Source organism: Drosophila guanche, unplaced genomic scaffold (genome assembly GCF_900245975.1).
Source record: "Drosophila guanche unplaced genomic scaffold, DGUA_6, whole genome shotgun sequence".
Lineage (NCBI taxonomy): Eukaryota > Metazoa > Arthropoda > Insecta > Diptera > Drosophilidae > Drosophila > Drosophila guanche.
The window spans coordinates 180802-194894 of NW_022995752.1; the positions used below are offsets into that span (position 1 = coordinate 180802).

The 14093-nt window shown below is 47.4% G+C and overlaps 2 protein-coding genes across 2 annotated transcripts; one reads left to right on the forward strand and one right to left on the reverse strand.

Moving 5' to 3' along the window:
- Window positions 1-1127: 1127 nt before the first annotated feature.
- LOC117587652 lies at window positions 1128-1873 on the reverse strand. The gene is made up of 2 exons (XM_034278542.1): window positions 1643-1873; window positions 1128-1580 (listed from the first exon to the last, which is right to left on the reverse strand). The coding sequence occupies exons 1-2, from the start codon at window positions 1856-1858 to the stop codon at window positions 1203-1205; spliced, it is 594 nt and encodes a 197-aa protein (XP_034134433.1). The 5' UTR covers window positions 1859-1873; the 3' UTR covers window positions 1128-1202.
- A 956-nt stretch (window positions 1874-2829) lies between these two features.
- Window positions 2830-12877, forward strand: LOC117587638 (tyrosine-protein kinase Dnt). Its single transcript, XM_034278522.1, has 4 exons — window positions 2830-3313; window positions 10723-11947; window positions 12017-12313; window positions 12385-12877. Exons 1-4 carry the CDS (start codon window positions 3160-3162, stop codon window positions 12494-12496), a joined length of 1788 nt encoding a protein of 595 aa, XP_034134413.1. The 5' UTR covers window positions 2830-3159; the 3' UTR covers window positions 12497-12877.
- The last annotated feature ends 1216 nt before the right edge of the window (window positions 12878-14093 follow it).

Below are 14093 nucleotides of genomic sequence, written 5' to 3' on the forward strand. Positions count from 1 at the left end.
CTCCCGCCGGAAGCATTAAACTGCATAGATATTGTAGAGTATTCAGTTCTTAATCCAATTGATGTTATTTTTTCTTGCGCTTTTCTGCGTCTTCGCAGATATTTGAATCTTCGTAACATAACCTAAAGTTTAGATTTTCGGAGTTGTTAGCAATGTTAAACTGAGTGAAGAAGAAAATTGCAGAAGAAGATGCGAATTGCATTGAATTTAAGTGTTAATACCTGTCACTAGCCTTGAGAACGATAAGGGTTATTTGTAGACCCTTTGAAGAACTTTTTTTTACAGTTTGTTGATTAAATTGAACATTTTCACGGAAAACTTGAAACAAATCGAAAAAAACTGTGCAGATTGGCTAAATTCGTGCTCAATTGTACAATTATAATAACGTTGAGACATTTCCAGTGCTATTGTGTCCCACATTCAACAACTCAAAGAAAAAAAGCTGCTTGCAGTATACAAGGAAGTCGATGTAAAAACCCGATTATCTTCTACTTTTCCATTTTTAAAAATCCGGCCACGACCTTTTAAGTAAAATATGGCATTGCTTCACATATTCCCATCATTTTTTGTTTGATTCAATTTAAAAATAAAATAAAAATTCGATTTTTCAAAGGACCTTCCCTTAACTCATACCAGAAAACTATATCAAAAAATATTGTTTCGTTTGGAAGTTATTAATTAATGCCACAAAAAGAGGCCAAATGCCCCATAGTGCATTGTCGTTTCACTCACACATATAGCGCATAGCCCTTTCACTCGCACTTGTTGACAGCATTGTTAGGGAAGAAATTTTGCCGACGGGCCCTCCTTATATAATTGCTTCACTTACAAGCCCTGGAGAGGGATGGGGATTTAGTAGGGGTGCACGAAAGAGAGTGCACTGTGGCGAAGACGTCACTCTGTAAGTCATTTTACCGTGTGCATGAAGCAATTATAGAAGGAGGTCTCGTCGCTTGAGTTCATCGCAGAGCCCTTGCACTCCCACTTATTGACAGCATTGTTACGCATTGTTCATTGGTAGCTTAATAACTCTCTTTGTGCTCTTTGATCGCGCATGCTCTTATTCGATGCTTGCAGATGTTGTAGGGAAAATAATTCCCTCTCACTTGAAGACATGCAAACAGCTCTTTAATAATTTGCAATATTTTATGCCTCATTTAATTTCTGCCCTAGCAAAAGAGCATTCCCAAACACAAATCATTTCAGTGAATTACAGTTCGGGAGTCGCTTTCGCTGTTGAGTGTCTGCTCGCAGATATCGACGGCTCGGGTGTAGCACGACTCGCTGCTCATGAACAGCTCGCCGGCGCGCAGTGTGAGAATCAGACAGTTGCGTCCCATTCGGGGAGTGGGTTCGTCCGGTGCCCAGTTCGAGTAGTTAAGAGCCCGAGCGCGGCCGAAGTAGTTCCAGTAGAAGCGCATATCGCCGGGCCAACGATGGCCGGCGCTCCAGAACTGTGTGCCGTTCTGGAAGCCGATCTCGTAGAGGTGCCGCGCCAGGATGCGCATCTCCTCCTCGCTGTCTAGGCAGACGCGCGAGGTCTTCTTCTCCTGGTAGCAGAAGTTGTGGAACGAAGTGTGCTGCGAGCCAAGAGCGCAAGAGTGCTGATGATCGATGATTCATTGCGAAGTCCACCACTCACCAGAGGCTCCTCATCGGCTATGAAGTAGCAGTACTTCTCCTGCACCTTCTCGTACGGCACCTTGCAGCGCTTCCCGCTCACTGCATCCAAGGAGAGGACCACAAAGCCGAGCAGCCCGAGCAAGCCCAGCAGCAGGTTCCCTTTCTTCCGTGCCTTCTGGCCATTTGGCATCGTCGCTGCGGTCGAACTGTCAAGTGGGTTGATGTTCATCCACATCCCCTAGGCGCTATCGCTATCGCCCAGCCCATGCGTAGAGGCGCTATAAGGCGATGTCTCTGTTTTGGTTTCGGGCTTCGCTGATAAGAACACTAAGCCGAACTATTTGGTTCAAGGTCAGAGACCCAGTAATCGAATGCACGAATCATTTCTGGATTGATACGCAAAACTCTCTCGTACAGTAATAGGGACTTCCAGATCGCGGAAGTGTTTGTTTAGTCTTTGGCAGATCGATGAGGAAAAAACCTCGGGCTGCGCAGTGTAAAAGCTTCGTGTGGCTTCGTGAGGCCAATGCACAGTTGCTCCTCTGCCGACCCACACATACATTCATATGTACGTTTTATAGATTTGAGGCGAATGTTTAGAATATCGGAACAGTTTTCAAATCGGGAAAAATAGTAAGGGCACTTTGCATTCAATATAATTGTGGGCATCCCAAATGTTGCTAGAAAGCCTGCAACATTTGGATCACAGATTTCAACAGTCTAAGTTTTATGTTAACGAGCATGCTGCTCACGCAAAACATGTTTACTCAACATGCTGCAAAGGAAAACCAGATGTTGAAGTAACATTGTCAGCAGGTATAACAGTTTTTTGGTTTGAAATGAATTTCCCATCTTTTAATTTGATTTAAATGAAATTCAAGTTGTCTGCTCCTCCCTAAATGTTTGATAACATTTTATATGTACATATTTCCAGCTCATCACTGAGCTCAGCGCACTTTTGCCATATGAAATTGGATTTTGGGTTTTCAAAAAGTGGCGCTCATTTTAACATTATGTGAGTTAACATTGACATACAAATACATTAACAGCACTACACATTAGCAGAGCGTCTTTCTAGAGAAACAGCTGACGGTATTTTAAATATTGTTTGGTATATTTTGGTATGGTTTCGGTATATTTGAAGTATATATTTTTTGTTGTAGGGTCAGGTGGTATATTGGATCGATAGCTTCGCGTGCACACTGTTCATGGTATTCAAAACAAAAAAAACAAGCGAAGCGAACCGATCGATGCGTTAAACGAGAGTTGAAAATCGCGTTGACGGGCAACTAATTGTTAAACTTAACTAAAAGTGCGTGTAAAAAGTGATATAAGTAAAAGACTTGTGAAAGCGGCGATAGGAGAGAATGTTCGTTTCGCTGCACTTCCGTTGCTAACATTTTGCGCACCCTCGCTCTCTCTCTCCTGTTGACGCTCTTGTGCGCGTGGCTGTGTGAGTGCGTCGCGCTCTCTCTATCGCACTCAATTGTTTACAAATTGTTGTTGCAAACGTGCTAAAAAAGTGTCGGAAAAATCATGAATTTCCCCATGAATTCCATCATTAAATGTCGTCAAAAATTGCTGTCGCTGTCGCTGCTGGCGCTGACTGCACTGCTCCTGCACCCGGGCAGCAGAGTTTCCGGCCATCTGAATGTTTTTCTCAATCCGGAGGAGGTTATGCGGCTGTTGGGTGAGTACATTGCAACTGAAACAATAGCAATTTGTGTCAATGACGATGAACAACTTGAAAGTTTTCATGCAACGAAGAAAAGCGCGCTGCTTTTCCACAGAAAATTATGTGTATTTGTTTTGCTTTTGCTTAATTTAGATTCCCTCTCTCTGTCTTGCGTCCCTTTGCCACTGTCTCGCTCTCTCGTTCTCCTCCTCTCTTGCTCATTCTCTGTCTGTCTTGCAGGTGTTGTTAAACAGTAAAATAAATAAACAAGCTCAAACAACAAACACAAAAACTAAAACACAACCAAGAAGAAGAAGAAATTTTACGCTTCGTAAATGCAAAAGAAAAAGAGAAACAAGGTGAAGAGGAAGCAGAGAGAGAGACACGCAAAAACAAGCATTAAATTTTGTATTTTTGAATATTTCTTGGAACTGAAATTCCTTGACTCTTGGGCTCCAGCCTCCATCCACTCCCCCTGCCAAGAAACGAGCGAGCATGCTGTGTGTAAAACATTGGTCGGGGAGCGCCGGGGTAGAGGCAAAACGTGACTTTTGCATAGTGGGCGGGGGGAATATGAAAGGGTGGTTTTGGGGGTACGGCACGCACGTCAGTTGTGTGTGTGTGTGTGTGTGGGGTGAATGCACAGGCACAGTGGAACGATACGAAATAGAATATTTTTTTAAATAAAGGAAATAATTGTAATTACTTCTGAATTTCTGCATTCCATTAACTCTTCTTAAATTTCACTGTTTTGTACGTCGATTTTCGGTTGATTTCCTCCAATCCTCGCTCACTTTGCCCACAGTGCAGTGTGTCTGCTTGTTATGCCTCAGCGCCTTGTGTTGTTGGGCTCAACATTATTTTTGGCAGTCTTTTTGATGACAAGTTTCCCGTTTACCCTTTCTTCCCTTCTCCTTCGCACTTTGCTTGCAGTGATTGTCGTTTCAGTTGTCGCTCTTGTTGTTGTAGCTTTTGGCATGAAATGTGCAGCCACGCTGCTTGTTAAATCGAAGTTGCCGTTTTCTAGCCAAATGTGTGCGTGTGTGTGTGTGTGGGAGCTCTTCTCGCATACGATAACGATGGCGATGTGCATAATTTTGCGTATGCATTTTGATTTACATTTCGGGGGCGTGAAATCAAATATGCAGAATACTCGCATGGTTGAGTGGGGGTTGGATGTGAATCTGTGGGCATCGCTCAACATGTTGCTGCTGACGGGGGGAAACTTCGTCTGCCCTGATGACTGTGGGACTGTGGCCGGGGGACGGGGGACGGGGGACCACAGTGGTAATTAAGACAAAGTTGAAAAGTTTTGCAGACCCGCCCGCCCGGGAAATGTGTGCGGTTTTTACAATAAAGAAATGCAAAAGCCATTCCACGCACTGCTATAAATCAATTAAGCTGCATAATTTGCATTTGATTTGTGTGCAGCGCAGCGAAGGGTTGCTGTTGCCGGCAGTTGCCAAAGGCAAAAAGGCTTAAATATTTCATTTTGCATTTAATTTATAGCCCGCAGATGATCCACACAGGAGACAGAAGATTCAGTTGCAGGATCACCCTCCCTTCCCCTTTCGCTGTGTCCACGGGTGGTGTCTGAGCTAAAAGTTTCAGGGTAAGAGCTTTGAGTCATAAAAATCCATGGGGTATGGCAGCTGACAGCGCAGCGCGATATGAAATACGATTCTCCCGTCAGATGGGTTGGTCGTACACGATCCCAAAAGATCATCGAATCTCGTACCCCTACCGTTTTCCATTTCGATTCAAATCATAAACACAAAAAATACTCATAATGGGGCACTGGACGACACGCGACACATTTTAAATGTCCCAAAAAAAAAAAAATAATGCATTCAATTCAACTTGAATTTAATTTTACTGCCCCTTTCGGGGTCATTGAAACAATTTTCTTGGAGTTTTCCTCGCCTTTTAATGGTCGTTTGGGTATTTTTCCTGCCTTTCTTTGGGTGCTTTGATTTAATTTGATTGCGGGTTTAGTTTGCTAATGAAGCAGCTATGGGAATTACAACTAAAAAAAATTAAAAGAAAAATGGCTGATGCCCGAAGCAGTGAAATTCTCTGGCAATCTTCACACTTGTTTGGCCTGGAATGGAATGGAATGGAATGGAATGCTGTCACGCCCACCAATAGCAGCGAGTTGATCGATTGGCTGCCACTCCAAGCCATAAATTAGCCACCGAAACAAACCGAAGATACTTGTTGTAGCTTCAAGATAAGTGGAAAAGGCAGAGGGAAAGACTCGGATGTGTTAGATCTACCACCAACTGTGTTAAATAAATTGAGAGCTTCGTGTTGCCGCTTCGAGTGGCTTTTGTTTAGGCCAATTTAAATATTTTCATATTTGCATAGCTATCCCCCAGGTATTGATGGGCTTTTGTATTTGAAGTGAGCCGCGGCTAAGCGGCTAAGCGGCTAAGCGGCTTACACGGGCAACACACAAGCTGCCAAAGTATCTGTATCTGAAAGATACACACAACGAGCCAGCGAGCTAGCGCTACTGTGGCAACTTTTAGCACCTCTGCGGAGTCTCTCTGCCATAACAAGCCACATGCCCCGCTTGTACGCGTTTCTCGTTTATTTTCGAGTCGCGAGAGTCGTGTTCTTGTCGAACGCAGCCAAGATCGGACCAACACGATAATTGGGTAGGAAACGAGAGGCTGCCTTCCCCACTTTATCGTGCTAAAAGCCTTCCACGAACTGCGACTCTGCTCTTGCTCTTACCTGATGTTGATCGGGTTGCATGATCTATATTTTAATTGGAGCCTGTTGCAGTGGCTCTCCTAGTGGCTCCTACACATAATGAAGTGCCCATTAACTAATGAAGCTGTCGCTCTGTCCCACCCCGTAAGCTGCTGGTTGAAGTAAAACTCTTATGAACATTGCCTCACCTTTTGCCAAACGATGTGCCAGAATTAACAGCTCCACCAGACACCTGTCAGATCGTAAAGACGGCTGTAAACAGCTTTTGCTACTACCCAGAGATGGGTTATCTTTGAAAGCCGTAAGAACTTTTCCCTGGAAAGGTGATGCTGATGAGATTATATTTCGGATTTAGTATCCGTTCATTTATGGGCACATTGTGCGAGTGCAGCAAAGTCTCACTTCGTGGGATTCCTTTTCTCTATCCTTTGCCATCCCAAATGTACAAATTTCTAAGTGAAATAGTTCATCTATCATCTGTCTCTGATGACATACTCACACGCACATGACGCGTTGACTTTTCGATGGATTTTCAATCTATTTTTAATCGTGGAACACGGATCATGGACCAGAGATCATGGGCTATCGGTTTCAAAACGATTTGATGCTCTCTGGCTTCATTCTCACTCGCTCTCTGGTGTGTCTGCTGCTACATGATTAGAGCTGGAGCAGAGGGACAGCGAAGGGCTCTGCTGTGGGGCGTGATAAACTTGGCTAAGCCCGCGCGCTTAAAGCGAATTGATTTTCCATTCTGCCCATTTCCCATTTCCATATGGATTTGCATGCAGAACTATTAATGGCAAAAGAGCGGCATTTAAATAAATGAAAATCGCATAAACCGATTGAGAGCAGAGCAATAAAAGCGACTCTGCCGACGCACAAATAAACAAAAGGGATTTTCCATTGTACAGCATTGGGAGTGAAACTCTGCTCGTCAAAGGCTTACATTCGGTTCGATGCTGTGCGCTGCGGTTATCACTGAGGAGCACTGACAGTAACACTGATAACCCGCGCTGCGGGGCATGCAGCAGTGGCAGCAACAGGGAACATGTCAATAATAAATAGCATCCATTGTTTGCAATGCCCTGCCCCGGCTCCTTCCCTGTGCCCTGCACAGGGCAATCTCCATTCACAGAGCCGACATATACTCGTGCTATATGCATATGGCGTGGCAAAAAGGAATAATCATATTTACATTAAACAACAACAGGGGGCAGCGGCTGAAAGGAGGCTGTGGATTTGGGGGACAGACTGGAAACAGAGTTTATTTCCATGTCACATGGACTGACATGGGTGCCATGATGGGGGCGTGCCCTGCCGCGCCATCAAACTTTCTGCAACAGCAAAGATGCAGATGCGGAATGTACATGTGTATGTACATATATGTATGTATTATGTATGTACATATCTGTTTATTGAGTTGTACTACGGGCATGCTGTTCTGTTTATTTGGGTTACGCGAACTGCTGCTCCGCTGTTCCGCTGCTGTGGGAGTTTTCCGCGCCGCTTGAGGAGTGGCACAATGGCATTGGAATGTACATGCATTCGGCTTGTATCTGCCTGCCACATGCTTCGCTTCGTTAGCTGCATGTGGGAGGGAGACTTGCCTGACAATCGATGCAAAATTCGTGATCAACGTTTGATGTATTGCAATAGATGGCACTAGCTACCGAGATAAGGATCTCCACAGATACGAATCTGTGCGAAAAGAGTTGCTCGAGAGAGTTACTTTTGTGGCGAAAACTGTGCCACAGCCACACTGCCACTCCAGAGCTACAAACTGTACATTTTGTATCTAATATTAGGTTCCACTTATATCTACACACAACGTCACTCACTCATCGCTCTTGACCCGCATCATCTTCAGCTTCAACTTCAACTTCAACACCAAGCGACAAACTGGCCAACGATTAAGGTTAATTACTATTGATTTTGGCCATTACAATGAGCCGCTCAACGCCACAGCGTTTTTTGTCAGCCTCCAACAATTTGAATGATTAATTTGGGGATAATTTTAAGAGCCGCGCAGCCAAAGCCAAAGCCATAGCCAGCGCCGGAAGGCAGAACCGAAGCTGCTCGGCGTTAACTGTGCCAAAAGCTGAAGCTAAGATATGGCTAATTCTGTTGCCAACAAATTTGTAACAATCAAAAGCTGAAACCCAAAACCCGAAGCCCATAGACGCTGCTGCTTCAGGGCAGGAAACGAGCGGCAAACGGAGCCTCAGTGAGCGCAAAATAATATCTGAGACGACAGTGGGGGCATCATTTATCATAACGACGACGTGAGGCAACTGAGCAACGACGATTCACAGATACAAAGATACGGCTGTTCGGGCAGGAGATGATGTGGCTGGAAAGCATGTTAAATGTTGACATGTGGTGGGCGTCTCTCTCTCTCTCTTTCTCTCTCTCTCTGGGGGGGTGGCTGATTGTGCGTGGAGTCCTGGCATGCGCCGATCATTTGTTTTATTTATTTTTCGATTTGGGCACAAACTGCACAGAGCCAGAGCTGCCTGCCCCTGCCCCTGGCCCTGCCCCTGCCCACAGGCACAAAGTGAAGTTTGGAGCCGGAGTTAGAGCCAATGCAGCAGCCAAAGTGACATATTAGCCATTAGATGGGGTTTAGAGATGGAGCTGGAGGCTGAGGCTGAGTTCAATGCGGTTCACGGTGCAGATGGAGTCTCCTGTACATCATTTATCATCCATCTATTGCAATTTGGTCTTGGGGATTGTCGAAAAGATACAAACAGGCAGCGGGCAGAGGGTTCTGCCTTGAATTGTAGTCACAGGCTGAGTCTGGGTTATTTGTCTAAGCGGCAAACTGATGACAGCAGATAGCAGCTACAAGACGGCCAGATAGGCACATTTGTGTCCCATTTAATGGAGAATATATTCCCCTAGTAATACTTGTGGCACTCTTTATTTGTCTGCAACAATCGCTGCAAACGTAGCATTAAAGCAGAGACAACCACTCACAGTGTGGCTTAGCTTTTAAGGGTGGCTTCGCGCTCTCTCTCTCTCTCTCACATGTGTGTTTCCGCCACATGTTTGCCCCACTTCCTGCACCAGCAGCCTCCCGCCAGAGTTACGAGAATGCACAGCCCCTCAGCTGACCCCTGAACTGGGACTGGCATCTGTGACTGGGAAAAAAATCAGCATAGGAAATCGACGCTGCGGAAAGCACTTCACGAATTGCAACGCTAATTACATGAAAATGGAAACTAAACCGCAAAACATTTTAACATTTTTGTTTGAGTGGAGTGTCTCCAGAGCTCCAGTTGCAGCTACTTCTATCTGTCCCTCACGGTGCAACAATGGTCACGACTCCGCGCTGTGCAGCTACACTCGCAGAAGCCAGCATCATGACTGCACGCTCCGAAAATTCGACATACGATATGCTGGCAGAGATGCAAGCCAGAGTCGAGGATAGACTCCACGCCCGACATCAAGGAGGCACAAATACAACAGAGCCCAGAGCCAGAGCCCAGAGCCAGTTATGAACATACAAAAAAAAGGTTAAAGAAGTTCAAGAGCCCGACACATGCAGCGGGCAGGCACAGGCACAGGCAAGTGACATTTGCTCGTGACATGGGGCAGACGACGACGACGACGACGACGACGATGCCACTCGAAGACGCCACTCCTCGCAGCAAACCCTTTTAGGGGCTACCCTGAGCTCGCTTACAAATGCAATAAAGCGAAACTTTCACATGAACCTGTGAACTCTCAGACTCCAGCCTCCAGTCTCGAGTCTCCGTGTGCTGCCTCGAGCAGGAGGCAGGAGGTCATTGGGTGGCCTGTGCCCTGGCTGCAGACGGAACGCGTTGCATTTGATTAAGTCATGGGCGCTGTTCCACAGACGACAACGTGCCACATGTTGCACATTCGCTGGGCAGCCACAGCCAGACACAAATTATGTGCCACCCAGTGGAGCCATTGCCGATTTTTATTGTTATTGCCAGTTGTCAAAGGAGCCAGGAGCAGTTGAGGAAGGAAGTGTGCCAGTGCCTTGTGAATTATTTCCTGTGCCACAGCCAAAGATTTCAATGCAAGAAAACCAATCAATCTGGGCTCTGGCTTCGTGTGTGGTCCTGCTACCTGCCTGATTATCATTAGCATAAGAAATCACAACAAGACAAAATGAGTTGGCAGACCTAAGCAAGGCACTGCCGAAGATGCCTCATTAACTGGAGACTCAAGACTCAAGACTCTGAGACTGAAACCGGGTCAAACCGCAAAGAACAATATTTTAATAAACCAAAAACAGACAGACATACAGACAGACAGGCAGATTCCACAGAGATGTAGAAGATACAGCGAGACAGGCAGAAAGAAATCTCAGTTTGTGTTTACTTTGTTGTGTTTTGTTTTGGGCTTGTCTCGTTTTGGTTTCAACTGAAAACCTGCTGTGACTGTGACTGTGCCCTGTCCCTGACAGATGCAGATGCAGATGCAGATACAGATACAGATACGACAGGCAGCAGATAAAGCCGAAAATAGTTTCCAAGGAATTCCCTAAAATCGGAGAACGAGCTCTGCTCTGCCATGTTTATTTATTTATACTCGAATAAAATGTTGCCAGTCGACGGTTGAGCAAACAAAACTCGGAGAAAGACAAGTACCTGCTGGGCTCCCAGGCAGTTGCAGCTTCAATTCCTAATCGATTCCCTCTCTCTCTCTCTCTCTCTCTCTCTCTCTGCTTCCAGGTGTCTCCGCTGAGGTGTACTACGTCCGCGAGGGATTGATCAACAATTATGCCCTGAACTTCATTGTGCCCGTGCCCGCGAATGTGCGGGACATCAGCTTCACGTGGCAATCGCTGGCGGGACGTGGGCTGCCGTACAGCATCAATGTGGTCAGCTCGGATCCGGAGGTGCTGCCGCGTCCGTCGCTGAATGTCTCGCACAGTGGGGAGATTCCCACCTACATCCAGACGTGGGCCATTGAGCTGCGGTGCAGTGGAGTGCGTGCCGCGGAGGTGGATGTCAGCGTCAGCCTGGAGGTGGTGCTCAATCGCTCGCTGAATAATGTCACCCATTTGGTGTTTCGGCGCAAGAAAATCTGTCTGCTCCATGAGAGCGAGGCGGGAGGCGGGGAGCAGCAGCAAGGCGGCATGGGGATCGGCTCTGGGGAGGATGTGGACGATCCGCTGATGCTGGAGACTGTGCTGTCGCCGCCAACGGGTCTGATCACCCTCGTGGTGGGTGTCTCCGTGGCCATGGGCTCCGTCTGCTTCCTCCTGATGATCGCCTACTGTGTGCGGGGAGCGGCCAACAAGCGGCAGCAGCACCAGCATGGGGGCCAGCTCATGCGGACCTCGAGCTTCCAGCGCCTGAACACACATCCCACGCTGCATCCCTGCCAGGCCTCGCTGGGAGGTGGCTCCGGCTCTGCGGCCTACATGACGCCCTCGATGATGGCGCCCCTGCATGCGGCATCGCTGCCGCGTAAGTTGGGGGCTGCCGTGGAGCAGCAACAGCACCCCGAGGAGCTGCATCGTCGCATTTCCGAGCTGACGGTGGAGCGGTGCCGCGTGCGCCTGTCCAGCCTGCTGCAGGAGGGCACCTTTGGCCGCGTCTACCGGGGCACCTACAACGACAATCAGGACGTGCTGGTCAAGACTGTGGCGCAGCATGCCAGCCAGATGCAGGTGCTGCTGCTGCTCCAGGAGGGCATGCTGCTCTACGGTGCCTCCCATCCGGGCATACTCTCGGTGCTGGGCGTCTCCATTGAGGATCACACCACGCCCTTCGTGCTCTATCCCGCCCCCAACAACACGCGCAATCTGAAGCTGTTCCTGCTGGACCCGGCCTGCGCTCGCACCGTCACCACCATCCAGATCGTAATGATGGCCTCACAGCTCTCCATGGCACTCGATCACCTGCACAGCCATGGCGTGGTGCACAAGGACATTGCCACAAGGAACTGCGTGTGAGTAGAGAAGGAAAAGAAGGATCTGCCAGAGCAGCGGCTTGAATATTGGCCACTCTTTCCTTTCAGTATCGACGATCAGCTGCGAGTGAAACTCTCGGACAGCTCGCTGTCGCGCGATCTCTTTCCCTCGGACTACAACTGCCTGGGGGACAGCGAGAATCGGCCTGTGAAGTGGATGTCCCTGGAGGCGCTGCAGCACAAACAGTTCTCGGAGGCCAGCGACTCGTGGGCCTTCGGGGTGCTCATGTGGGAGCTGTGCACCTCCGCCAAGCAGCCCTACGCCGAGGTGGATCCCTTCGAGATGGAGCACTACCTAAAGGACGGCTATCGCCTGGCCCAGCCCTTCAACTGTCCCGACGAGCTGTGAGTATTTCGAGTCAGTACGTAACTGAGAGAGAGTTGAATCTCCTGACGCGCTTCTCCTCCTTCAATAGGTTCACCATCATGGCCTACTGCTGGGCTCTGCTGCCCGGGGAGCGTCCCACCTTTGCGCAGCTGCAGTCCTGCCTCTCCGACTTTTACACGCAGATCACGCGCTATGTCTAGGCTCTAGGGGGTGTGCCCGAGGCGCACCTTCCATCTACGTTTAGTTAGTTTTTTATACGGATATTTGCCAAATCGAATTTTCGCCTGTACATATTACATTTATGTAGAATTACTCCTAAGATCATTGAAGCAAAGACTCAACTTTTATCACATAAATAATCATAGCACACAGTTTTAGCTGCAACATCCATCAATCCACTAGCCAAACAGCAACCGAAAAATCAAATATAGTGATATTTTTATCAATAGCGTTTACGAGTAGAGAATTTGTCCAGCCACTGCATATCGTTGGATCATTTTGTATGCATTTTTTATAGGAGAGATTAAAACATGATGATTTACACACACACACACACACACACACACACACACACAAATATACAAAAGAAAACCCTCGAAATGCGTATTTTATTTGACTTTATTCTACATAGTTTACAGGTCACGCCCTTGGGTTTTCATTCCTACTTTTCCAGCGAAACTTGCCTTGGAAGAGGAAGGAAATTTACGACGCGTAACTGGCAAATGGAAATGAGACAAAAGACGCAGGCACGTCCGTTTCAAGTAGGGGAAAAGGACAGCAAAAGGGACAGCCAACAAATTCACGTTCACGCACACAAATTAGCCATAAATTTTAATTTTACATGACAATGTTTTGCCAGCGAAGGAAACCCGCCCACGCCTCTGGGAGCTGGCAGTAAGATGAATATGAATCAATTTTGAGCCTCTTCGTGCTGCGTCCTTGGCTAAGTAATGGCCCTGGCTGAGGTCGCTCATATGGCTGGAAAAGTGTAGCCCGCAAATAGCATGTGCTACACATATCCTGTGTGCCGTGTCCTTGCCCTGGCCCTGGCCCTGGCTGTTGCTATTGTGCGGCTGGCTGGTCCTCGCACGACGACATCGTAAATATTTTGACAGAATCGCCTTTTGCTCTTACGTTTTGCTGGCCTTCTATGCATCTTATCCTTGGCATGAGGCACCTGCTCCTGCTGCCCAAAAGGTGTACACAGAGCACTGAGAGGCAGCCTCGTCCGTGTTAATCCTTGTGTTTGTGTGACTTGAACTGCTTCGTTTGCCAAGGCATTTCTGGTTATAGTCATAAGCGCCTTAAGCGGCTTTAAAGTTACCTTCGTGCTGGCCGCCTTTCCTGTTGCTGGTTGCCTGCTGTTGTGTTTCTTGTTGTCAAAGCAGGACATTAGGCACCCCCAAAGAGTGAGCAGTTTGCTTAAGCTCGTAGTTAGTTTATGGTTATTGGTCGATAATGTGTGTGTGTGGCATGTGGCAGGAGTGTGAGAAGTGCAGATTGACTGTCGCTGGACGTCATATCAGCTCGTTTGCCTCTGCATCCAGTTGCTTTCGACATGGAACTGATTATGCCAATTATCCAAATAAAATGGACAATAAACACTCGCTCATGTGCACTCCCATGATCTCTCCTCCCGATTATTGTCGCTGTACATCGCTACATTTCCTTACATTTGCAGCTTGATCTTCGTTCCCCCGTCTGAGTTGCAAAATGTAAACAAGCTTCCAGTGGATATGTAAAATACTGTCTTGCATTTCCGGCTGCACGGAGCGCCATCGATGGAGAAGAACAACA

Excerpts from the sequence above, each read along its gene's own strand:
- LOC117587638 (XM_034278522.1), top strand. The coding sequence starts at position 3,160 with ATGAATTTCCCCATGAATTCCATCATTAAATGTCGTCAAAAATTGCTG. Across the intron at positions 3,314-10,722 it reads GGAGGTTATGCGGCTGTTGG|GTGTCTCCGCTGAGGTGTAC; the intron begins GTGAGTACATTG and ends CTCTGCTTCCAG. Across the intron at positions 11,948-12,016 it reads ATTGCCACAAGGAACTGCGT|TATCGACGATCAGCTGCGAG; the intron begins GTGAGTAGAGAA and ends CTTTCCTTTCAG.
- LOC117587652 (XM_034278542.1), bottom strand. The coding sequence starts at position 1,858 with ATGTGGATGAACATCAACCCACTTGACAGTTCGACCGCAGCGACGATG. Across the intron at positions 1,581-1,642 it reads TAGCCGATGAGGAGCCTCTG|CACACTTCGTTCCACAACTT; the intron begins GTGAGTGGTGGA and ends CTTGGCTCGCAG.